The 27577-nt window shown below is 44.0% G+C and overlaps 1 protein-coding gene and 1 pseudogene across 1 annotated transcript in view; both read right to left on the bottom strand.

Moving 5' to 3' along the window:
- The window catches only part of GRIN3A (glutamate ionotropic receptor NMDA type subunit 3A), a 567581-nt gene that overhangs the window by 93563 nt on the left and 446441 nt on the right, over positions 1-27577 (bottom strand). The window contains exon 7 of the mRNA XM_085641297.1: positions 231-395. Coding sequence (XP_085497423.1) covers positions 231-395 — 165 coding nt within the window. The remainder of the gene's footprint in view (positions 1-230; positions 396-27577) is intronic.
- LOC146862103 (U6 spliceosomal RNA) lies at positions 6224-6282 on the bottom strand (annotated as a pseudogene).

Raw genomic sequence — 27577 nt, 5'->3', positions numbered from 1 at the left:
TAAGCCCTCAGCCCCACCCTAACCCAACCCCACCCGCAGCAACCAAAAATAAAACAATAACCTTGCTATTATCGTTTTATTTTTTCCCTTTTCTCTGCTCTATGAACAGTGGGGCGACGCTCCTCTGCCTCATCGGAGGAGCCGCCACTGTTCTCCTTACAGCATCACAGCAAATCTGTTATTAAAGAGGGCATTTCCCAATTATGCCTATAAACAACCACTGAACCTACCTGACTTGTGTGTAGCCAGTACTTTAGCTTGGATTTCTTTTTGATTCTTGGCAGGACCAGCCTGTAGACTATATGCTCCCCGATTGTTGTGAGAATGGATGCTCCAAATCCAATGCAGAGCATAACAAAGAGTCCAGAGAAATGTTTGATGCCCATTTGCAATGTCTGTGTGGAAAGAGAAAAGATCCGAGCATAAATCTCTGAAAAGGAAACAAATATACAGGAATGCATAACATGAGGTGGAAAAGGCACTTCCCCACCCAGGCTGGCAATTACCCTGAAAACACACAAATAACCTCTCGGGTCTGAACAACCTTAAAACATGAGCATGGAAAGGAAGAATGCTGTAATCAATCTGTGTCTAGAGTAACAGTGCCCTAATAAGGAAAGGAATCCCTTTTAAGGATGAATGCCCTCACTCACCAGAAGGTGACATGCTTCATCATTTGGGCTTTCTCCTCTCAGTGGGAAAACCTGGTCCCACTGAGGGCTATAACCACCGGCAGTTTTCTGCCGCTAAAGCGGCGATAATTTTATCACCTGTCTTGATAATATGCCCCTTGGTTCTTTTTCAGTATGATGAAGGGTCGTTTGCCACAACAGGTGGTACTATTACACACCTTGATGGCCCTCAATTCAGTAGCTTCAGAAAAATGAAATAGTGAGTCAAACATGTCAGAATTCAAACTTGTGACGTGAACACACTGTACTAAGTTAAACTAACTGTGATACCTTTCAGGCTTCTCACACTCCCCTCGTCTAACAATTTGCATTTGGATATTTCTCAAAAACATCATCGACATTAATAGAACTGGTGTACAACAGGTCAATACCAATTTAATTATATTATGATACTCTGGGCCGGTTCTAGGATTTGCGGGGCTCCGTGCCAAAAGGTAATGTGCAGGGCCCCTCTAATTGACATATGTGACACAGCTCACGAAGCTGCTTTGTGCAGACGACTCCTGGGCCTCAGCTTCTCCACCCAGTCTCCTACAAGCACCTTTAACAGCTCGTATCCGGCATAAGGTGTGAGAATTGCTTGAGGGCTGAAAGTTTAAACTGTGGGGGCTTCGCAGTGTCTCTGAATGGTCTCCTTGCAATTGGGACAAGAGGAAGTGTTCCCCTCCCATAGGCCTCTGGACACCACCCCTGAGAGGCCCGGGGGAGGGGGGCCCCCTCCCATGGGCACAATTGCAAGGAGACACCTTTCTTTTAGTTAGATCAGCAAGGAAACAAAAGGACACACCACTGGGGCGGGGCCCAATGCTGGTGGCCCTGGGCAGCTGACCACACTGCCCATGCCTAGCACTGGTTCTGATCATACTTGTGTGGCACTTCTGACAAAGCTGTGCGCAGATGTTAACCAAAGTATGGTATCACAGTTAAAACAGTTGCCAATAACAGCCGTATTCCCCTGAAGTTAGCAAACACCTCCTATTACAAGTTGTCAACTTGGAAATGAGGCAAACATGCAGAAAGATGTTTAGCTCAGCGGGTTCCTCATCATTTGTCTTTTTTTCTGGCCCTTCCGCTGTTAAATGTAGCAAGGGTGTGATAATTATCTCAGAACTCTTCTTCAGTTTGCATGAGGATCGAAATTTTGACCTGTACTTGTGACCAAGGACCTAGGGCCATATGTAGGTAGCTAAATACCGGTCGGTAACGGCCGAAAATCGGTAATTTCCCCGTTACCGACCGGTATTTAGCCCTTTCTAATGTAGGAGGCAGGTTTTAAGGATTCAGTAATTTACCGATTCCTTATTTTAAGGAATCGGTAAGATACCGAATCCTTAAAAGCTATGTAGGAGGCACTCAAGTGAGTGCATTTTTGCATTCAGGATTCGTTATTTACCACCAACTACAAGTTGGTGGTAAATACCGAATACCTTTAAAAAAGCAATAATTTGCTTTTTCAAGGTGCCATGTGGCAGACATACATGCCCTTAGGGCATGTATGTGTGCCACATGTGCACACATGCACGATTCAGGGGTGCAACAGGGTGTCAATGTGGCACCCTGCCACCCTTGAATATGCTCCCCCTATTACCGATTCGGTATTTACCGAATCGGTAATAGTGAATGGCTTCCCATTCATTCCTATGGGCCTCCAGGCCCATAGGAATGAATGGGAAGGTGATTCCTTATTACCGAATCGGTATTACCGATTCGGTAATAACTAATATTACCGATTCGGTATTTTTTACCGAATTTTCAGCTACAGATGAAATACCGATTCCTAAATGCCGAATCGGTAAAATTCGGTATTTAGGAATCGGTATTTCATATTTACCTACATCGGGCCCTTAGTGCTGTCAGCCAGGGACATCTTAAGGATTTTGGGGGCCCTGGGCCAAACGTATCTTCGGGCCCCCTATTGAGAACAGTTCTGAATTCCTGATTTATTTCAGGTCTTTCATGCAGTCTTTGTTTGGCCAGATCACTAAGATGCACACTCGTCCAAATTCTAAATATGCTTATATCAAATGTTCAGGTATAGTGATATGTGCTTTCAATATTTTAACACAGCAGTAGCTCACTAATATTGCTGCATCAATCTCTGACACCCTCCCATTTCTTATATGTGGGTCCTGTTTTGATCTAAAAGAAAGCTTTTTGTATGGATGTTGCATAAACACAACATTTCTCTGCAAAATATCTGTAACATATTCTCCAATATCGCCCACAAAAAATATATTATTACAGGAGCAGTGAGCGCCGTGAGGTTAAGCCTGCTAATTATTTTAACCTCGACTCTGTTTTTAACAAATTGAAATAGGAATTGTGTTTTAATTGTGTTTTTATACTCTTGTGATATTGCTGCTAACTACTTACTGGGCATCCTTGTGAGTTCGCCGTCCCCCGGTCCGTCACGGCTTGCTGTGCCGATTGAACGGAGGGGACGCAACTCCTCCCCCTGCATCTCCCCTCACTTCCTGCCGCCAGCCCTGATGTGCATATAGTTAGATGGGGACACGGCCGTGCAGTGGACGCGTGCAGCGGACGTGCCGCCGGCACGCCGCCGGCGCACCAAAAGCAAGCCCGTCTGCGTCTGTCCGTGGCCATACGGGCCCAGGGGCCAGAAATTCTGCCCTTTTTCTAAGATATTCAGCCACGGAGCTGAGAGAGCTGCATGGGAACTATGATATTGCTGACCATATCCGCCTTAGTTCAGTTGAGTCGGGTGTCTTTAAACACAGAGCCACCTTTCCTGAAGTCTTATCCAATCCTAATCTCATCATACCCACTACATTGCATGCCCTTAATACCCACAGTAGTCAAGGAAAAATGGGACTCTCAGTTATTTACCTGAACACATGGTCTATGGTGAAGCACCAACTTGAGATCTTCCAACTTTTACAGTCAGAAAAGCCTGATTTACTCCTTCTCACTGAAACTTGGCTCACTGAAGAGTCTACTCCTGACATTCTGGCAGCTCTGCCAGATAATTATTACATCCTGCAAACTAACCGCCCCCCAGGGAAAGTGGGCGGTGGGGTGGCAGCTTTTATTCTTAAGGACCATCAGTTTAAGATACTAGAGATTAAGGGTTTGCCCTCTGTTGACAGCTTAGTCTTTAAACTGGAATCCCCCCAGTCATCTTTTACTTGCGCTCTTTTTTATAGACCCCCTTGCTGCATGCCTACCTTTCCCCAGGCTTTGGGCGAAATGATCTCTCACTTGGCTATCGTTCACGCTAGACTTCTTCTCATTGGTGATTTTAATTACTGGCCTGAAGATGTATTGGAGAGTGTCAGCTCTTTTGAACTGACTGATCTTTTGTCCGGAATGAATTACACTCAACATGTGCATGAACCCACAGCTAATTTGATAATCCCGACCCTTTTGATTTATCCGTGTATTTGGTCAGATCACCACTTTGTTTCTTTTACTCTCCCTGATGTTCACCCCTCTAAAACCAAAATGACCAAAAACTGTAAGTCTAGAAATTGGAGAAACGCCAATATTGATAATTTTTGCTCTCTTCTATCCGCTACGGCTCTGCTTGCCTCAGAGTCAACCCACACTCAGGCTATAAACCTTAAGTTATGGCTTGAATCTGCATGTGATCACGTCGCTCCTCTTAAGCTTACAAAAACTATTAGACCTCATGATGCACAGCGATGGTTCTCTGCTGACCTTAAAATTAAGAAGTTGGCACTGAGACAAGTGGAACGCAGATGGAGACTTCACTACCTTATAGCTGATAAAAATATCTATACCAACCTGTTGAAAGAATATAAAAACTCTATCCTTCAAACCAAAACTGATTATTTCTCCAATAAAGTCTTAAATTCAGCTAGTAAACCTAAAGAAATCTTTTCAATAGTCAGCAAGCTTTCCAAACCTGACAGAATTGTACCTAAGTTAATCCCTTCACAACTTCTCTGTGATTCTCTCAATTCATACTTTATGGAGAAAATCACTGCCATTAAGGCTAGCATTCCAACCTCTGCTACTCCAATAAATACTTTTAATATCTGTGGTTTGCCGCCTTTGCTGACTCTGTTTCCCCATATTTCTTTAGAAACATTTTTAGGCTTACTTAAAAGAGTTGGCTCTGGGTCCCCAATGGACTGTTGCCCTCCCATGTCCTCCAGGAGGTCTTCTCTAAATGTCCTGACCCTCCTCTTTCTCTTCTTAATAAATCACTTGAAGTGGGCATAGTTCCTGACCTCTTTAAAAGTGTGGAAATTATCCCCATCTTGAAGAAGCCAGGTGCTGACCCTTCTGCTCTTGGCAACTACCGTCCAATTTCATTATTACCTTACCTCGGTAAGGTTTTAGAGGCATATGTCTGAACTCAATTAAGTACCTTTGTTGAACAGTATCACATTCTGGACCCCCACCAGGCCAGTTTTCGAGTCTCTCACTCCACAGAATCAGTCATCTTGACAGTCATGGACGACCTTAGAGGGGGCGTTGATAGAGGGCTCACCCAGGCCCTGGTTCTCCTGGATTTGTCAGCTGCTTTTGACACGGTCGATCATAACATCCTACTGGACCGTGTCAGCAACACCGGGATCCAGGGCCTGGCTCTAAAGTGGCTCTCCTCTTTTCTTAGCAACCGATTTCAATCGGTACGCCTCGCTAACTTCTTCTCAAAGAAGATGGAACTTTCTTGTGGAGTACCTCAGGGCTCCTCCCTCTCCCCGTTTCTTTTTCATCTTTATCTTCTCCCTTTAATTTCCTCTCTCCGGGACAGGAAAGTCGTGACATATAATTATGCGGATGACCTTCAATTGGTCTTCGACATTAATCTCCACCCAACCTCTGTGTCTCATTTTCAAGACACTGTGATTTTTATAAGTGAGTGGATGAATGAAAATTAACTGAAGCTCAACCCCGATAAAACGGAACTGATCCTCACTGGTGGACTTGAAAATGAAATGAAATGAAATGAAAAGAGGAATTTAATAGAGCGCACTGCGGCCAAAGCGGCTTCCTGGCGCTGGGGGCTCAAACACGCTCACAGGGAAAACCCAAAAGGACTAGCCGGGAAAAGCCTGGGAAAAAAGAAAAGTTTTAAGGGCCTTGCGGAAGTGACGGTAGATGGGGATGGAGCGGATACAAGAGGAAGGCTATTCCAAAGCCGAGGGGCCAGAACCGAGAAGCGAGTGCCCCCGGTACGAGTTTTACGAAAGCGGGGAATGTGAAGCAGAGACAATGATGAGGAACGAAGAGTGCGAGCGGGGGCATGAGAGGTGATAAGGGAGTTAATGAACAGTGGGGCAGAACGATGGTGGGCCAGGAAGGCCAGGCAAGCAAGTTTAAAAGAAGATCTGAAATGTACTGGGAGCCAGTGGAGAGACCTAAGGGCAGGAGTGATGTGAGAGCATTTGGGTAAGTGAAGAATAAGTCGAGCCGCCTGATTTTGGATGGCCTGAAGACGGCGGGCTTCATAGGCTGGGATGCCAACATACAGGCCATTCCCATAGTCAAGGCGGGAGATGATTAAAGCGAAGACTATAGTTTTGAGAGCATCAGCCGAAAAAAATATGGAACGCTTCACGAATTTGCGTGTCATCCTTGCGCAGGGGCTTGCTAACCCATGGAACTCCAACTTTTGGCCATCTTCCCTAGGCAACCCTCCCCCAGCTAGTTCTGCCAAAAGTTTGGGTATAGTGGTCAGCAATGATCTATCAATGAAAGCTCAGATCAGTTCGGTGGTCTCTGCTGGGTTTTTTCAACTACGCAGAATTAAGAAAAATTAGCACTTGACTACTCCAACTCCCTTTATGTAGGCATCCCGGCGTACCAACTTAGATGCCTCCAACAAGTCCAGAATCAGGCTGCCAGGTTGATTTTCCATCAGCCTAGATGGCATCCCATTCGGCCCCTGATGAAAGGCCTCCTTTGGCTACCAGTGGCTATGCGCGGACTTTTTAAGATGGGATGTACGATCTTTAAAGCTCTTTATAGGAATAGCCCAACCTTTATTTCATCTAAGATGCTACGTTACGTCCCAACTCGTAACTTACGATCTATTCACTTGAATCTGCCAGTCACCCCCACCTTCAAACGCAAGAAACTTAGAGGTTCTCGATTTGGAGTTTTAGCTCCTCAGTTCTAGAATTCGCTCCCGATGGAGTTGAGGATGGCCACCTCTTATGATCTGTTAAGGAAACAGCTGAAGACATGGCTGTTCTCTCAGGCATACGATAACTAGCTCCCTTTCCTCTAGTGCTGCATTATGTCTCCCTTAGCGCCAAGAAGCCGTTGGTGAACGAGCTCTTTGTAAGTCTCTTATAACATAACAGGAACAATGGTATTTAAAATAATCTGTTTAGGAATTAGTACAGGTCATTAGGGCAAGACTCTGTGCAGAACAGAGCTGCCTCTATTAGGGGGCCCCCTGAAAGGCTGGAGCCCTGGGTCACATCCCAATTTGCCCATGCCTTAAAACATCTCTGCTTTCAGCACAGGAGCAGAGCCTAAAAGCAGTTTTACATGTTATTCTCAAAAATGCCTGCAACATATTGGAGGATAAGGTATAAAACGTTTTTAAGACCTAATATGTTGCCTAGGAAACTCTAGACTCACTTGTGGACTGGTAGGCCAGTGTGGTCGTTTTGATCAGAATTGACCACTGAACCCCCTCAGTTTCTTTGGTATTTGCTAGGCCTGGGCGTAGTTCGCAGAGTTTTGCTTCGCGAAACTCCACGAAGTTACAAACAAACTCAGCGAAGTTCTGTGAGTGGCGGAGTGTAGTGCTAACTGCAGTTTGTGCTAGTATTCCTGCAGCTTGGGTAGAAATTCTACCGGAGCGGCAGCTCGCGCTCGCGAACTTACGTTAGAGATCGCAAACCTATCGTTCGCGATCGCGAGCGGGGAAAAAACTCTGCTGCACATCGCAAAGCAGAGTTTTCTGCACTCCGCTAGCTCCGCGGAGTACGGAGTGCAGAAAACTCTGTAAACTCCGCGAATGGAGCGAAGTTCACCGCCCAGGCCTAGTATTTGCAATGCGGGTACTTGTCTAAAGTTCCTTAACCATTTACATGTTTCCTACTGTAAGTCTATGCTTCCTAGAGTTTGTAATTATAGGTAGAAAGGTTTGCACAGGAATTGGAATTGTAGATTGTGTGATGATTACACTCTGCTGTTTTCCCCTGATATATTTTGACATGTCAAACCTGCAGAATTTTAGCAGCCAGAAAAGCCCTGAAACAAATGCAAAATGTGGAATTTGGTGTGCTAAATACCGATTCTTCATGTTATGCCTTGTTTTCAAGTTGAAAATTCAGATTAGGGGATTTTACCAGAAGTGGTTTGTACCCCAACCGCAGGTAATGGGGATATATCAGTGTGGTAAACACCTCACCCTGTTCTGCACAACTTTAAACAATTAAAAAAAATATATTAACCTGAAGGGCCCCTGATGGGCTGCATCTTGTCTGGGTTTTCGTAGGCACCACAAAATTAAGAAAAAGCTGTCACCATCCAAGTGGTAGTAGGCTCATGGGACTCTGAAGAAGATCTCCATTTTGACTAGGGTTGTGGGGAGACATATGAGGGTCTCCATTTGCACAAGGGGTGCTCATGAGGCCACCAATATTCGGTGTGGGGGATTCCTAGTGATTAAGCAACCCCACAAACTGTCACCATAACCAAATAGGAGAAAAAAATAGAAATATGTGCATGCAAGCCTACACTTATAATGTGATCCTATTACCAGTGTACAAATGTTCCATAGGAGGCCTGCTCAATTTTCACATAATTTCCTTTGCGGAAATTACAAGAAAGGCCATAACAATATGTAAAATTTTCACTTGAGAAAAATATCAATTACGCGAAATGGCATATTGCCGTAAGCTCAGGCATTTCACATACAAGCGTAACATAAATGCTGGGGAGTCCGAGATATCATGCCGACATAAATTACATTTTGTCTGGACCTACAACCTTATCCAGGTCTTGTTTTGCGTTAATTCACTGATACAAACGGCCACTATTGCCTTAGAGCCCAATGTTGCGGGTTCTACCGGCCATTGAAGGCCCGCTCCCTTGTTAAAGGTGGGAGAAGTTGGCCTGGTATATGCTGACCACTAATTAAAGTGGGCACCTTGTACCGGCCCAAACAACCCTAATTGATGATTAGGTTAAAGACAACCTTTATTGAAAGCTATCCTAGTGGTAGCTATGGAGAGCAGCCTTCAGGCTAAGTCTCGAAGGAATGTAAAGCAGCTTGGTTTACCAGGTTATAACCTCCTGAATGACCAAATGAAAGGAGAACCAGACAAGGAATATATAAAATATATGTATTTATTACTAAACACTCTTTACTAACCTCTTTATGAGATTAGAGAACAAACCACACATTATTAAATCACTAGAGCGACAGTAAATAGCACAATACACAGTGGACTCCAGGGGCAGACTGAACCATATACTAAGAAAGTGGTATAACAAAAACGACTTGACTAGACACAGTGCCTAGAGCACGTAGAATCGCTGGGACCCCAAGAAACCACCTACGGTAGTGACACAGGGGACCCACGGAGGACAGGTGCAGTGTGAGAACTCAGACGCGAGCTCCATACATCTCTATGGAAAAGACACAGTTGGAATTTTAAAGATAAAGGACACTTCGGAGAGGACTTTAAGCAAACCCAGTAAAACATAGAAGGTTCTAAGGCCAGCACCCTTGAGAGTACAGAGATACCCGTGTTACCTATCCCAGAGGAGCCGGGTGCATTGATGTCGGAAACCTTCGTAGTTTTCAATGGCGTAATGCGGAAAAGTGCTGCTGCCGTGAAGATGAAAAGTGTCCGGTGTTATCCAAGCCAGGATCAGAGATGAGAAGAACCTGAAAGCAGAGGGGACAGAGTCTGGGTGACTTCACAGTGACCAGGGGCACGGTAGACGAATGCCCACCGATATCAGGAGTTTCAGGTAAGAAGAGGTGAAGCTTGACTCTGCAGCCACGGGGACCAGGAGACGTTGACGACAACCAAAGTCTGGAGGTGAGCTGTCCCACAAAGGGTGTCGTGTGCTGGGTGGTCAGTGTCCCGATTGGACACCAACAAGCCTTGGCAACTGCAATCCACGCGGGAAGAGGAAAGATGCTTCGGTGAGGACCAGCAAGGTCCTGGGGACTCTCCAAGCTATGGAGAGTCAGGTCACGTCTGGAGCAACCAGAAAAGCCCACGGAAAGTCAAAGCTACCATCACAGGGACCCACAGGCCAACGGACCAGGGATCGCAAAGGGACCTCGAGCTGAATCACAAAATACCAGCCGAGCGGAACACTCTTGGAGTGTAGGCCAAAAATCTTTGGTGCAATTCCTGCTCGGGGTCAGGACTACAAGTAGCCTAAAGCACAGCCTCAGGGTTCGCCAAAAAGCATATTCTGCTGCAAATGTACGCGGTGCACAGGGGTTTGGGTTGCACGGTCCCCACGTGGGATACGGGCCTCAGAATAGCTGAGAGCACAGATCAACCTCAGGGACCATGGGAACCCACCTCCTGTGTTGCAGAAATCTTCGGAGTCCTCAGGAGCTTGGGAGATGCAAACTGGTCAGATGCATTTAGGTGCCTGCCTTGCAGGGGAGTAACTCCTTTACTTCAAGGGAGATTCTTCAGTCGTCCAGCGTCATGCAGATCGTCGAAGTACTTGGTTTCTGTAGCAGAGTGCACCCACCCAGCCCCAATACACTAAAGCCTGTTTGGGAGGTGGTCACACCTCCCTGTGACAGAAAGCCTATTGTCAAGCCTTACCCTGCTCGAGCTTGGCTCAGCAGCAGGAGGGCAGACTCGTGTCTGTGGCTGGTAGCATTTATTTTGTGATGTCCAGGTCAAGAAAGCTGGTGCCGGGTAGCCCGGCATGTCACATTTGTCCCTCTAGGATGGTGGAATCATACCTCCCCCGTTAGGTACTGGCGGGGAGGTATGATTCCAAGGTGTTTGACACTAAACACAACATGTTTCTATGTAGCCGTTTTAAAGTTAGCATTTACCGCGAGGTTATAATGCACTTAAGTATATATGGTGAACTGCATCACTAACAACCCCGGAAAATAGGTTCCGAAGACTGCAGAGGGGCTCTGCTCATGCAGGTGCACTCTCCCACATAAAACCCAGCACCCTGCCTTCAGGATTGATAAGGCCAGCCCTAGGGGTTCAGATGTGCAGTTATATAGGGTAGATATAGTGAACCTATATCTAAGTAGGGAGTGCATGCACCACCTTACACAGGCTGCTGTAGCAGGCCTGTGGTGTCATTTTGAATGGTCTCTCAGGGGTGGCATAATACATGTTGCAGCCCCTGGGAGGCCTCTAGGGTACCTATGCCCTGGGAACATAGTATACCATATACTAAGGACTTATAAGGGTACCCCAGAATTCAATCTGGAGTGTACCTAAAGTACATGCAATCAATTTAGGGAGAAAGCAGATAAACTGGGGTCCTGATTAGCAGGATTCCAGTCAGACTAGTCAAAAACCAGCAAAACACCAGGAAAAAAGTGGGGGTAACCATGCAGTCAGATTCCACCTCCTACAAAGGCCTCTTCAAGCCATGAGGGGATTTAAATCCTCTCAGGCTCCTAGAGGCCTTTGTTCACAGCAACAGCTGTGAAATGAAAAATACATTGGAATGTTGCTCTCTGGGCTTCTACCAGCCATTAGAAGCCTGGAGCACTCCAATGTCTTCAATGGAGCGCTCGACATTCCAATGCTCTAATATAGCCTTATAGCCCGCCGTAGCGGGCTATACCGGCTATTAAAGGCTCGCTCTAGCGTTAAAGGCCCGAGCCGAAGGCGTGGCACTTTAACAAGGGAGCGGGACTTTAATAGCCGGTATAGCCAGCTACGAAAGGCTATAAGGCTTTTAGAACATTTTGCAACTAGAGGGCAGAATGTTCTAACAAATAAAACAAAGGCCCCTCGGAGTCCGAGGGGGTTTAAATCCCCTTGGGCTCCGAGATGCCTTTGTGAAAACAACATTGGAATGTTGCTCTGCGGGCCTTTACCGGCCCGTAGAAGCACTTAGCACTCCATTGTCTTCAATGGAGTGCTCCACATTCCAATGTTCTCATTCATGTTAAAACGTTAAGTATGTGCATAGCCACAGAGTACAGGCATAGGTAGAATTAGTAACAATGCTTCCATAAGGCACCTTTGAGCGTCACCTAATGTTGGGGCCAAATTACTCAAAAAAGACCCATATATTGCCTATCACATTTTTATTTTGCCAGCAGCGCACACAATCAAGCAAACCTCTGTTAGCTTGGCTCTCTCTTCCACAGCACTTAGTCATGAAAACTGCGCAGCAGATGGAAAGAGTTTGATCAGTTCAAAGTGCAATAAAGCAGGTTTCAAGATTGCAAGTTCAAGAAGCCATTATGGTTGTAGAAATGCAGTTAAAAAGACTACACATGACTTCGCCTTACAGGAAATAGGATTTTCTGTAGAAAGGCAAAGCAAGAGTAATGGATGTGAAGGAAAATACTGAAAGAAATTGTCAAACACATCTCTCACTACAGTGCAAAACCCACTTGTTTATTCAATTTAGTTACGAATGACAAAGTACTGTAGAGAAAATGATATTTCCGCAGTTAAAATGCATTATTCATCAGTGAGTAACATTGTAACAGCAGTTTAAAACGCTACAGCAGAAAATGGTTGCAGAGTCAGCAGAACCCCAACAGCCTGAGCTCTATGCAGGTCTATAACTTACATAAAAAGGTTGGTGTCCAATCAAAATTGCATCGTGGCCTAGTCTTGCAACTCTATGCTTTCCTATCAGTTCAGGACTGTCTGTTTCAGATGTTCTTGTCTGCTCTGCATGTACTTTCATAGCCCAGCATTTTAGAACAGATCAAATTAAGAAATTACCTCGTGATAAAGTAACATGTTAAAAGGTGAAGAATAAAAGTGCCACTGCATAGAATACAATGACCATACCCATGAGTTTGTAGTGTGCTGCTTTATTAGCTGCGACGGTAAACGGGACAGTCACAAACAAGCCTTGGCAAAGCCAATTGCTCTTGCTTTAGCTATTGTCTGAGCCAATGTCTTTTAGCGATGTGGTAAAGCAGCCTCCAGCATGGCTAAAAGTTAATGGCATGGCGTAGAGTGCCATGGAGTAGAATGGCATGATGGAGAGTGGAGTAGGGGAGAGTGGAGTAGATTAGAGCGGAGTGGCATAGAGTAGGACAGAGTAGCGCAGAGTGTCTTTGAGTAGAGTGGAGTGGTATAGGGTAGAGTTGAGGGGCGTAGAGTGGCGTGACAGAGTAAAGTGGTGCGGAGAGGGGTGCACAAGAATAGAGTGGTGTACAGTAGAGTGAGTGGAGTGGCATAGATTGGTGTGGGGTGGAGTAGAGTGGAGTTGCGCAGGCATAGAGTAGAGTGGTGTAGCGTGGAGTGGTGTGGAGTTAAGTGTCATAGAGTGTAGTGGTGTAGAGTGGGACGGCATACAGTGGCGTGGAGGGAAATGTTTTAGAGTGGAGTGGCCTAGATTAGTGTAGAGTGGCGTTAAGCACCGATATGGATGCTATAGGTAGAAGCAAGTACGGGATGGCAGGAACCACCATCTTTAGAAACATTCAGGTCTCCCACTGACTCAGAAAAAAACAATGACAGTCAGACTTCAGAATGAGATAGGGGTGCCATTTTGTATGCCATCCACCATTTTATTGTGGTAGCACAGTGGCTGGTACTTAATTGCGAGCTTTGTAATATAAGCATCTGACGAGGAGGCACTTTATAATTTAAGAAATCAGACATTATCAGACCTTAAAAAGGAAGTACTGTAATGTCCGCTATCCCAGTTCCCTCTTGGAATAACTGCTATTTTGAGAAAAGTGTCTGCAGTGTAATATGAATGTGCATTAAAAACGTAACACAACACATACTTTTTTCCAACACTGGTTTAATTTCATTTTATGTCAAGATGTTTTTATGTTGTAGGCATAAGCCCATCTAGAGTCTATCAACTGGGGACATGAATACTGTTTGGGCAAAGGTTTCAAATCAGCCGTACCAGCCTAAAACCCAAACAGCACAACCAGCAATTCATTGGTGATTAGTTAAACACTGCACAAATGTCTGTCAATATGTATGCACTGAGTGAGGGACATTATAATAGCAATTGTTGATCTGTTTGAGCTAGAAAGATTTGTCGAAATCTGCAAATTATGCAACAGTGGGTAAAATGTGTGGCATGTGTGGAACATCTTTGTTTACGCAAAAAGAGCCCCAGCTGCACATTTTTGTTTTTCAAGTTACCCTGCTTATAGACACTGACTACTAAAATGGGTTCAAGGTAGTATAAGATCAACAACAAACTGCTATATTCCCTAAGATATTAAGTAAAATATTAAATAAAATGGAGTAAACCTGGAATAGTGTCCATTTCAGAAGAAAATTTGATTCACTGTTTTCAGTGATAACATTTTGATGGCTTTTCACAATTGATTTCACAATGAAAGGGGATGCACTTGCGAAGATCATCACTATTGATGTCATGTTTGATGCAAACGACTCACAGCTGCTTACGGTTTTTGACTGAAGATAGATTTTGAAGTATGAGTTGACATGGTATTATCCAGTCTTTTATGTAAGACCACATAGGAGTTTCCCACCCCCAATTCATAAAAAATGTAAGCATGCTCAGAGAACAGTGATGGGTGTATGATATTTTTTAGGGAGCTTTTTTGACAGCTTTATCCTAGTATTGCTTCGTTAACTGCCCCGTTCTAAGATGCATGTTCTGTCCTTCCCAACAGTTTGTCAGTTGCAGTTAACATAGACACCCCTTTGTGATTGAATCATATCTCAAAGAATGCAAAAGCACACAATCCTAGACAGTTTCTTACTGATAATGGCTACTAAACCAGTTGTGTTGTGATCTGTTTTATGGCCTAAATACGTTTCACCAGTGCACCATTTGTAATGTCAGTACTAAAAGAATCAAATCACGAACCCAATATATCAATAACAACCATCGTGGAAGGGCTTAGCCAGCACTTGTTAGCTTGTTCAAGAACATAAAATGTTGAAAAGCCATTGGACGCCAACAACTGGGCAAGCCACTGTTCCAAAAAGGTGATTGTTTTGGACCCTTCCATCTTCTTAGGCAGTCTCACTTCACAGACAGTGTTCTTTCTAGAACGGTCCTCTGAGTCCTCCATTCTATATTCCAAACAACAGACTCTTTTAATGAGGTTGAAGGCTTACTTGCACAATATATCAGTGATTGGTCAAATTTTTTCAGTGAGGATTCACATGCCATTGGGTACCACAAGAATATTTGGAACATAAAACTGGCAAAGTGGTGATCTTCTTAGAGATCGGCAGAAGAAACTTTCCAATGCAAAGCACCTATTTAGAACGTTTCTTCTGTCGATCTCTAAGGAGATCATCACTTTGCCAGTTTTATTTTCCAAATATTCTTGTGGAACCCAATGGCATTTAGAACCTGTACATTTTATTGGCAATTCTTACGGCGTTGCCTCTATGTCAGCTAGAGGTCTCCCCATACGTATGTCAGATTGATTACTGGAAGAGTGAGGGAGATGCTCCAGGCCAGGTGCAGTGCCACTTGCAAGGATCCTGGTTCCATTATTTTTCCCACCTTGTGTGTTGCGGTGATGTAGTTCATGTTGTTATTCTATTTTTGAGCACATCAGCCTCTGTCTGCTCGGTAGTCAAAGCAGAAACCCCTCACATCGACGTGAAAGTAGCTTGGGTGTCCCCAGGGATTATGCAACTGGAATTCTGTTACTGACTTTCAAAATGATGCAAGCAGTTCCACAGGGCCAAATCAAATCAGTCTTCAGGTCCTAGATGACCCTCCGTCTCCAGGGCTTAGGCCCCATGTGAGGAAGAGCTAAACTGGGCAGCTCTATATATAGCAAGGGCCATGTGCATCTTAAAAAACTTCCAACAGGGGCAAGGAACCTGCCCTCCTTTATTCCGCCAGTATACCCAAGCGTTTGGGTTTTCCCATGTCAGACACACCCTCTGAAATACCATATAGCCTGGGATCAATATCTCAAATAGTGTTATCATTTTTTGGGCACAAGAATTCCTCAGTCTTGAGAATACACATTTCACTAGGCAGGTTTGATTATGGCCCTTTAATGGTCTCTTCTGTCCCATGCCTTGTGCTCTGCCAAGTACCACCTTAAACATTGGTAAAGAATCGGGGAAGTTCATCAGTCTATGCCTGGTCCACAGAGGCTGCTCACACCGGATCTATCAGGGCCCTAAGGCTACCATTTTGTCCAGGCGTCTCTCGCCAAGTCCTGTGTCCAACCTGCATTGTGCATGGCCTTCGGCTGTACACTGCAGGGGCTGGTTTCAAAGCCTCACAAAGGCTAGGCCCGGAGACCTCAGGCCACACTAGTGTGCCCAAACCCTAGTACAGTCCCTTATGGCTCCTTCCCTTGTTTTTCCGACTGCGGGGACCAAACTTTGCACACTGCCACAACATCATTTTTCAGTTGCAACCAGCCAATCAGATTTCTGGATTGGCTGATTGATGGGAAAAAATGTTTCCTTAACCAATAAGATGATTTTTTTTTATTTGCCTCCACAAGTCTGTGTACCCATGTTAATGTATCATCTGCAGAACGGGGTCCTGATATCTTTAGGCTTTAAACCCTTTCGAGCCCACCCTGAAACCTTTTAAAACGTTAATTTCTCGAAAACAACTCAATAGATTAATTTGAATGAGTCAAGGCACTTTCTTAAGCAAAGATCTATTTTCACTGATTTTCCGTTCAGGGACTGTTTTTTTTTCTAGCTCAGAAGTCAGATTCCTATGAGAGTTAAAATGGGAAATATCACTTTTTTTTAACCACCTGTTTCTTCTCTTAACCAATCTGCATTAAACTCGGCATGCTAAACCCAAATTGGAAGAGCTTTTTTGGGAAAGTTTTGTGCAGATTTGTCAAATGGTATAAAGTTATTAAGAAAACAAAAGATGGCTTTTGATTGAAAAGTCTGACCTAACCATGACTACAGGCCTTCTAATAGTCGTTCTCATAATTATATGTTCAAGTATTTTCTACATCTATGTGGTCCCTAGTTACTGTTTCTATTACAAGAGCTTTGAATGTCCTGTAACGTTTTGGGTAAAAGAAAGAGCACGTGAACATGTTGCAGTAAAGAATGATTTTCACATGGTCTTATTTAGACCAATGACTAAAATGCTGGCATGTTCAATCTGAAGGCTCTGGTGCACAGTACACACCTAAGATGTGTTATGGGGATGAAACATATTTGCAGGGCTGAAGCAACAGTTCATCCTTCAGTTATTTCTGCACAATAGACCGGCTCATTCACATCACATTTTTTTGTTATTTCCTCAGAGCTGGACAGAATGCTATCTGCCAGAAATCGCTGAGATGTAAAAAGAGAATTGCCAAAGACCGGGGAATAAGGCACTTTATGCACTGGTGTTATCTTTTATGAATATGAAATCCAAGTAGGGATGGGACTGACATGCTCCAGGTCATAATCTTCTGGGATGTAAAACAGCATTAGCTATTCAGTGCATAGTTTCAGTTAACTCAAATAAACAGAGTGCTGTCCACCAGTGATTATGCAGTGGAAATTCATTTTAATGGCTATGCATTTAATCTTAAAGATGCATGTGTAAATATCTCTGCCTCGTCCACGCTAAAAAGATAGAAGTACCTGATAGAGTGGAGGCAAAATATTATTAAAACTTTTCGATACGGTCACATGAGTTGCAGTATTTCGAACAGTTCTCGTAGTATGAATTATTAAAAGTTACTAAAAGTATGTGAGCACGTAATTTGCCACACTTTTTTGCTCCAGGGACTGGCTTGGGGAGAAAATGTCTCGCTGAAGACTAGCTTGTTCAACAAATATGTGGTGGAAGACGTTTTCCCCTCCCCTTCCCTCCATATCAAGTGACTACTGAAAGCGAGGTTTACTCTAGTATTCCATTTTCACTTGAGAAACCACAAAGTGTGTTTTGTTAAAAATAGGTGTAATGTGTAATTTTATAGAAATTTCACACAGCACCAAACATTTTCTCGTTGCATTAGGAGATCCGAACAACCATTTGCAAATTTAATGCCTGTTAATATTCTAAACCAGAGGCCTTCAGCTGGTTGCTCTGGAGCTACTGGTAACTGGCCAGTATCATGGAAGTAGCTCCCAGAAGTGGTCTAGCCACATTGAATAAGGCAGCAGCCCCAGCTCTGGACCGTTATGGTGTCAGCCAGCCTAACCAAATGGAGGGCGACGTAAGCCCACACTGTGACAGCCCGCGAGACTTGCAATGTGACCACCTTTCTCAACTCAATTTGAAAAGTCTCCTGGAGATTTGTCACTTTGCAAATCTCGTTCCATCAGTCAGCATGTGTGAAAAAGATTAGCTGTTCTTGGAGTGTTTTTACCCAAAATTAAAAAGGAATGTTTGATAGAAAACTGCGTACTTTGAGAAAGTGATATGCTGATGTTTGAAAACGAATTGATTGAAGTTTCAAAGCATATTTAAAGCTGCTCTTTGAATGAGAATTCCTGGTGTGACAGGGAGATTTATAGCTGTTAGTATTTCTTTCATGAATGGGCCACATGCTGCTGTTACTTCATTAGTCACGTGGAGGCATTTTATATTGTTATAGCTATTTCTCGGTATTGCTGGTGGTATCTGCATCTTACATTGCTGGAATTGATCGAAACTGAAGACATTGCTTAGTTCAAATCTCTACCTTCGATTTATACTTGGAAAGCAATAGAGTAATCGACAATCTCCGGTTCATGAATGTTATACTCAGAGCTTTAAGTGGGAAGAAAAAATGGGGGCGGGGGGCACTGAGGCGGAGGAGCGAGCCCCACTGCTCTCAGAGCAGGAAAAATACAAGCATAATAACGCTGTTATTATCATTTTATTTTTTGTAGGTTCTGGGTCTGGGTTAGGTTGGGGCGGGGGTGGTGTCACAGGGGGAGGAGTGGTTTGCACACTCCAAGTGTGCATGACTGTTTGGCCGGCTGTCTTGGGCTGGCCAAACAGTCATGCGCACTTTGCATGTTCCCCACTAGGCTGCATTAATTACACAGCCTGGTGAGGAACATGCCCAGGGTCCCATTCCCTTTCTGAGCGCGGAACCACGGCACTCATACCGATCACAAACCTGCATTGCTGTTGTGATTGGCTTTGGGGAGGGAGCCTGTGTGCTTCCTGGTTCCGACCGCAGACAGACAACGAGGGAGGACGGAGGAGAGACACGGCAAGGATGTAAGCGTTTTTTATTTTTTTTATTTTGTACCCCCTGCCACACCCCCACCTCTCCACTGTCGTTCCCTGCCAGCCGCTACTGAGCCAGATGGGCATCAAGGGAAACAAATAATTATTAGCACCACTACTACATTCAGACAAGCACTCTAACCCACTTGCCACGACAGCAATCTTTGTTGCACAGCTTAGGAACTTAACTGTTTCTGTTTGCAATTTACTTGTAAATCTAATCAGATAAAGTAAAATTACTGAACGGGGTCTCTGGCAGAACCTTAGCTTAGCAAAGAACTAATTTTGTGGCAGGTAATTTCCCGAAAGGCTTTTTAAAAGCTAAGCTCTACAATTGCTTTTGATCTCAATGCCACTGTTTACAATGGAGGTCAAAGGGTCAATTGATTTTTTTTTCTTAAGAGAAGTTACTGACATGGCGAACATGGTATTTGCACTATCCTAAAATACTCTTCAGAGTGAAGGTAATTACTGCCTGCAGTGATTTCTGAGCCAATTTCATTCATAATTTTATTTCCTAAAAGCCATTACCCTGTTTGAAACAGTGATCAGATAACCCTGTAATGGATTTTCTCTTTTTCTTAGGTGTATGTTGTACAGCATTAAGCGGGGTCAAAGTTTTCCCGGAGTGAGAAGATTGGGTCACTTGTAAGGGCAGCTTTAAATAATCAGTTGTTTTCCAGTAATGGACGAATCCAAGCATCCCTCTGAAAGCATCTTTCTTTCTCAATAGGGCTACCCAGAAGGAAGCATCCTCTTTTCTTGTAATGACCTTTTTCATTGTTTTTTGTTTCCATTTAACATCAGCCTTCATTAACATTGCATTCTTTATAAGATTTCAGTCAGCGGGTTCTATCTATCTGTAATGGCGTCTTCTGTAATCTGATTGGCTGCTAATCACATTTCAGTAATGTTCTTCTCTTGTTCCTGTCTCCAACTTCGTATCTCACGATAGATTACTGCTATGATGTAGAACGTCTTCTGGCAGCAGGCAGAGTTCAAAAAGAGTGTGTACAAGGGAGACAATTACATTACCTCAATGTCTCACTTCTTACACATGAAAAGGATTCTACCTCCAAGTCAGAACCCTGTAATTGCAGCTTTAAGATCACCCGCGCCTACTGCTCCACCGAGTGCTATAACTGGCGACAGCATCTTAGAACTCTTTGGTTTTTAAAGTGTCCACTTGAATATAATAATTCATGTTTCATAGACCCTGCTAAGCTCTGGGCCACCCTCTCAACAAGTCCCCATCCTGCTGCCTGACAGCGGCGGATCTGACTTGTGTATCAAATTTGGAGGCTAACTCATTCATTGAAGTGGCAAGAGCCGCACAGTGAGCAAGGAAATGGAGGGCGGGACGTACCTGGTGGTGACGGGCCTCCCCTTTCTGGAAGGTCAGATATGCAGTGAGGTTTGTTGTCTCAAGTGGATAGATTCTATTACACGAAGATGGTCCATTGTACATGCACGCATGGTTGTGACGTGAGTAGGGGGCAGTGTGACACATTCTTTCATGCATGCAAGTCTGACAGCATTGAGTGGGTCCTCTATGGGCTCGAATTTCACAGTTTTTCTGCACACCCCTTGGAACAAACACAGATACACAATGGAGAATAGGCAGGGGCAGATCCTCTACTAAGGCGGAGGAGCGTCGCCCCACTGCTCTAAGATCTGAGCAAAGTACAAATAAAATGATAATAACATAACATTATTATCGTTTTATTTTTAATCTGCCTTTAAGCTCCATGTTAGGGCGTGGTGGGGCTGAGCTCGCGTGACGACAGCAGGGGGAGAAGTGGTGGCTGCACCATAAGTGTTCATGACAGTTTGGCCGGCCGCCAAACAGTCATGTGCACTTTGCATGTTCTCCACGGGCTGTATTGTAGAGCTTGGGTGGAGAATATCCACAGCCTCCCAGTCCCCACCTGAGCGCCGAACCACGGCTCTCAGACCAATCACAACGCTGCATTAAGGCAGCATCGTGATTGGCAAGGAGAGTCGGGGAGCCCGGGGGCTTCTGGGAGGCAGTATACTGCACGGACGGAGAGGCGGCGACTGGCGAACCACGGGTATGTCTTGAAACAAAAGAATCTACCTCCCCGCCTCACTGCCACCGTCCTCTACCAGCCGCCACTGAAAATAGGCAGCATAGATCTTACTTCGGCCGTGTGATGGGTGCAAACAGAAAGCACAGAATACATGTAAAATGTGAATGTACAGTCAGAATTTCATTGTAGTTCTGATATATCACCAGTGTAATTCACACTACCTCCTTTCCACAAAGGAAGCATATGGAGGATGTAATTGATTCTGCAAGAAGTACAAAGGAGATCACGTATTATGTGTTCATAGTTAGGCTGGTCTATTCCTCCAAATGAAAATGGTGATCAAGCTCCAATCTCAGCAACAGTGTCCTGTCTCCCCTCTTACTCATATACTTAAGGTACACCCTTTTTCATATGTAAGAAGTTGCAAACATCATTGGTGTTACGTGTAGTGGGGTGTTAAAACGAAGAAAGATGCGCAGGCAAGTCTTGAAGGAAAGGTAGAAGATTTATTCTTAAGATCACTTCTTGGTTACAGGATGTTAGTCTGAACCATTAAAGTGCCCTACCAGGAGCAGCCTCCTCGCTGCTCAGCCCTTCCCCACCAACTGATTCTCCGTTCAATACAAACACACTGAACATTCTATATGACCTCATCATTGGCAGAGCAGCAAGGCAGAGAACCACTGTAGGGAGAGTGCATTGGGTAATTAGTACATTACAACATGGGGCTTCTGCAACACTAACAGACTCCTCCTCACAGACCAAAGGCCAATTCAGTAATTGTTTTAGCATGTGATTATATTTTTGGAAAATAACTGTTATTATCTTTCTATAAGACTAAAGAAGTATTATTTATAATATACAGCACATCTTATTACTGAATTAAGGCAAGATACCTCAGTGAGATCTTATTTTTATTTATTTTAGTCTGGAGTGGAATATTGTATTTTTGGTGTGGCTTTTGAAACCCTGTCCCTTTCTGTATAATAAGGGTGCACTTTAGGTCTCGGCTAAACAGTGCATGCACTCTCTCGAAGAGACATGTATTCAACATGTGGGCTTCAGCCCGCACATAGGCTTCTTATATGCTGGCTCCATCATTGCACTCATATTCTCTCACCCCTTTTGTCCATGGCATGCTTGTGTCATGCCTCTTCCTGCGTTTAGCCCTCTCTTAGAGCATGGACTATTATTGAGCCAATGTTCCTATTTTAGGAACTGTTTTAGGATCTACTTTTTACTCTGTTAAAGAGCACTTCACACGAGCGCTTATGCTTTCACTCACTCTGAGCTCTGTTGCTGTAAACAGACCTGTAAATCTTGTTCTTGTCTTGTCACATATGATGTACATTCAAAGACCGAGATCAAATATCAGACACTGTTTTCCAAGGGTGCCTTATTACTTTTCTTTTTCTGACTTCAAAGTGAGAGTAATGTTTATGTTAATGTCCTGGTGTTGCTTGTTCTTAAAAAATGAACACCCTTTGGCTACAACGTGAAATCTCTCCAAACAAACCCCATTCCTCTGATAACTTTTGCAAGATTATAATCATCATTTTCTCACATGGCACATACAATTCACACATTTCTAACAACAGACCCCAAACCACTTGAACTGCAACTAAAACCTACTGCCTAAAAAAACCCATTGGAGATTAGTAGGAAATGTACGGAAATAAGTTAGGTAAAACAAAAGAGGCACTGGTGAAGGTAATCTAGTTTATAGCCTATGGAAGAGTGGCAGCCAAATTTAAATGACATCCTTACAGTTCAAGAATTTAGATAATGTATACAATATAATGATCTAAGGTCAGATATATTTAGCTACAGTATATGTAAGGATTTGTAAAACAAACCCAGATGGTTTACATAGTAAGGTGGTAAAATGCTGAGACTTAAAGGATGAGTCATCCAATTATTTTCCCCCATGTAACCAAGGACTTGCTAACCTACTGATGAGAATTTGCTTGCGACTGATGTTGACAGTTTTTCTACACAAAACATTTAAAGGATTCTTTAAGCAAAAATACACACTTGAATGCAGTTGGTCAGTTGCAAGAAGGAAAACAAAGATCCCTTGGAGCGTGACATGATGGGTTCTTTCCGGGATGCATGACTGTGTTGTTGCTATGGTGATGGGTACACCAGACCACAGCGTCCAAGATGGCGATACAGAGCTGGCAGGAGGGTCTTAGAGCTGCAAAAAAGACCTCTCTGTTGCAAGAAGGTGAGTAGTGAGAAAGTGGCCCTCTAATAATAATGGTACACAGTGTGAGTCATAAGATTTTGAAGAGGAGCTGTTTTCACTTGGTGTTCCAAGTGTGACTGTTGTATTCTTACAGATAGTAATGTGGGGTTATCTGGAATCTTAACCATGTATAAGAATGCTGTCATGGGGCTCTATTGTTGCTGTAATTTAGAATGTTATAGTGGCAGTTGGGGGTGGTACCTGACCCTGAGGTGTCATTGAGTTTTGCTGCTGAATAAACTTAATCTTCAAGCAAGTCTTGTGTGAGTCTCTTCGAAGTTACAACAGTGACATCATTATTTAGTCCTAGATTTTTAGGTATCGGCTAGACAGCGCATGCGCTGTTTAGAAGAGACATTTTGTATTCAATATGTGGGCTTCAGCCTGGCCATAGTCTTCCCATTTGTTTGCTCCATCGTTCTCTCATATTCGTCCTCCCCATTTGTCCATGGAATGCATGTGTTATGACTCTTCCTGTATTTAGCCCTCCCCAAGAGCATGGTCCAATTACTACTATCCATCCACTGTTCCTATTTTAGGAACTTTTTATTTCTTTGTTAAAGAGCACTTCACACGAGCGCTCGTGTTTTCACTCGCTCCGACCTCCGTTGCTGTAAAGGGGCCTGTAAATATTGTTCTTATCTGGTCACTTCTGCTGTTCATTCAGAGACCTTGGTCACATGTCAGATGCTGTTTTCCAATGGCGCCTCGTTACCTTTCTTTTTCTGTTTTTACAGTGAGAGGAATATTTATTTGAATGTCCCAGTGTTGCTTGCTTTTTATGTATCGACTCTTCGCCACTCCCCATATCATGCCCGCACCTCCTATTTCTTCTCATCTGCTCCTCCCATATACATTTGCTCTGCCCGGTGTTTGATGCTGTCTCTCTCGTCCCCTTTCACTGTTACCTGTGCATCCCCGCTGCAGGCATACAGACAACTGTATCGTGAGCTCCGCCTTCTGAGGTACAAATTTGGGTTAGACTGGCTGGTGTGACTGTTCACTTACCCAATCTGTTTCCGACTCAATTTATTTTGCTGACCAAAAATGTTAATCTTTGTCGGCCTTAAAAAAAAATCAAAGGAGACACAAGGCAAGTTAGTTGCAAAGGACCAGCTTGTTACCTGTTACTGTACGTGGAAAAAATCCAGAACAAAACCGATCCAGTATAAAATTGATGTTGCATGATGAAGCCTCATGTCGGAGTTTTGTACTATTTGTTTCTTTTCTATGTCTTGTGTTGCTTGATCTTTACGTATCGATTCTTCACCACTCCCCTCATTGTGTCTGCTCCTCCTATTTCTTCTCATTTGCTCCTCCCATGTACATTTGCTCTGCCCTGTGTTCCGAACCCTGTCTCTCTCTTTCCCTTTCACTGTTACCTGCGCGCCCCCACCGCAGGCACACAGTGCGCTTGCACCTCACAATATGTGTGATGACAACTGTACCGTGAGCCCCACCCTCCAAGGTACGAATTTGGGTTAGCCCGGCCGGTGTGACCATTCACTTACCAAAACTTTTAATATTTATCAGCCTTAAAAAAAGATGTAAGAAGACACAAGGCTAGTTAGTTGCAAAGGACCAGCTTGCTGCCTGTTACTAAACATAGAAACTCTGCCAAACTGAAGGTCCGCCCGCCTCATTTAGAGTCAGGCAGGCCTTCAGTATGTCAGCAGCGGAGACTACTCCACCAACTCCACTGCCGACATACATCTTTAAAGGGCAATCACAGTAAAGTTTGTTGGAGCTTTTACTATTTTTCTGCCAGCCCCATTTACAATGGGCAGACAAATGGCAAGTTTTCACTGTTCATCACCGCCAGAGAAGAGGCAGTAAAAACTGTAAAATGACCACCACATCATAGGATGAAACTCCAATAGTGAGGGGGTCATTGTTTTTTTATTTTCAAAAACAAAATCCCGCTTTGGGTTTTTGTTTTTGAAAATATTAGAAATGTTTAGAGTTTGGTGCCATCATGTTGACTATCAATGCATTTATAGGAACCGCCATGACGTCGGTTCGTGGAAATGCAAGAGATGTCTGCTGGGCCGGCGGACTTCTCTAAATTTGTTAGGCAGTGTACCCTCGACATGCGGGAGAAAATAACTTTGCCATGGCCACGGTACATAATCCATCCACCAAACTCTAAATCACGCCCCATGTACGTTGTTTCTAACAACCTTGTTTTCCCATTTTGCAGGTGCTCCACCATCTCTGCGCCAATGCATGCAAAATTCAATAGTAATGGGTAATGCAGGAACTCCAGCTAATGTATCTACAGTTAGTTGATTTCAAGTTCCAGGCTCAGTCTGTATCCTATTGTACAATGTGTGTAGCGCTGGATACCCCTGATGAGATCAAGAAGCACTCCGAAAATTAAAGCCTTACGTCTGTGCTGCACTCCGCTTTTGAATGCCCAATTTATGCCAGGGAAAAGTAACACTAAAAAAAAGACCACTTACGAGCCAAATTTGAAACTGACAAATATGTGAAAGGAAAAGCATGGATTAAAATGTAGATTACTCCAATAAAAGATGGACATTTTAGTGGAGCATGACCAAAACGGATTTGCACTTGGCTGGTTTCTGTCTAGAGTAGCAAAGTGGATGAAAAACAATCAATAGTAAGAGAGAGATTGGAAAACTGTGACATACGAAGAAAGCAGCGATGAAAAGGAAGCTACTAGAGAGAGATAAAAACACCGGCGATATAGGGTGGTGGAAGAAAGAATCATGAGATGCAATCAAATAAATCAAATCTGGTATTTGTAATGCGTGAACCAAGGCGCTGAGGGACGTTGGGGAGATTAAGTGAGCTATTGCATAGAGTCACATGTTGCTGAACTGAGCTGTCATTGGAATCGAACCGTGAGCACCTTGTTCCGGAGTCAGCCGCTCTGGCCGCTGTGCCACACCTCTTTCAAAGTAGCAGTTCTTGATATTCAACAAACCTGGCATAAAGCAGAAACAATGGTGGGCTCGTAAGAAAAACATTGAGCTCTTCCTTATTCATCCACTCACACACTCCATACATACACAGTACATGGTAGCGCTTGAAAACAGTAGATGAACAAGGGGCTAATTGTCAAATTGAGTCTGGAAATTACGGCTTTGGAATTTCTGCAAACCCGGACAGAAGGGTGTATGCAAATCCTGCCTCCTGACTGTGTGTTTGACAACGTTTTACAAGTAAATACCCGCCAGGGGGAATCCAAGGCTTCATTACAGGAATCAACCAGCTGCACCCCTTCTGTTCCCACTGCCTTTGACACTCACTCGCACAGCATGGCCCCCCATCTGCTCTTTCACAAGGCACGTTACATTTCCAGTCTCAGCATGCAGCACTTGCGGGCAATCTGCCTTTCTGCATTTAAGGAACCCGCGAAAAAATATGTTGTTGCATCTTTCTGGTAGTTTTTTTTGTATCAGCAGTAATGGAATATATTTCCATGCTTATCACCTGTAGAGATTTTACAGCACACAATAATGTAAGCTGTGCCTGTGGATCTTCCTGCTTGGGTACCCCGGAGAAGCAAGAGGGCGCGGCGAAGACGATGATGAACGGCGACGGAAGACAGGAGGTTGCGTGTCTAGATGAGAAGAGGTTATTGCGTAAAAATGGAAATAGAGAGAGGACATTAGCCCTCCGCGTGAACACTGGGATTTGCGCACTGTAAATATTGGAAGGGGAACTCATCAAAGCCAATAAGAGGCTCATAAATATTTTGCATGGAGATCTATCCGTCTTGATTACACGTCTCCAGGACACTTGCCATCCATTATTGATTTTGGGAAGCAGCACAGCAGGTTCCATTAGTATTCCCGAAGCAGAATCCGAGATATGTCTTTCTCACTGTCACTGTTGGATTTACACTCTGCCTAGAAACACGATGTCCTCTTTCACGTTCCTGCAGGGATTTCGCATTTCAATTGACCAGCCGAACCCCCACAGCACATCAAAGAATTCAAAAGAAGTGCTGCTTCAAAGTGACCGCAAAGAGAGAAAAAAGAATATATGTATTAATTTTTCATTAAAATTCTTTGTCAGGTGCTACCGATTTTTCATTATTCATTCGACGGCAATCAATACACATGAGATCAGCTATCGCAAGCAAATGTTATAGGCCACTGCCCCCGCTCAAATAAAGCGAAAGAAGACAACATGTTGGGTGAGATGCTAATGGGTCGCTGCTCTGCATGCACTAATGGGAAAGCTGATTAGAAAGTTGATGTTCTGTGTCCTGGAGTGCGCTTAATACACGACCACTTCTCTGAGAGAGTTGTTAGACGACTGAATGGTGTGAGGAATAAACAGTGCGAGAT

The sequence above is a fragment of the Triturus cristatus genome, chromosome 2_2, assembly GCF_964204655.1.
Source record: "Triturus cristatus chromosome 2_2, aTriCri1.1, whole genome shotgun sequence".
Classification (NCBI taxonomy): Eukaryota; Metazoa; Chordata; class Amphibia; order Caudata; family Salamandridae; genus Triturus; species Triturus cristatus.
The sequence above is the reverse complement of the archived record's forward strand: the minus strand, read 5'-3'. Positions and strand labels throughout refer to the sequence as shown.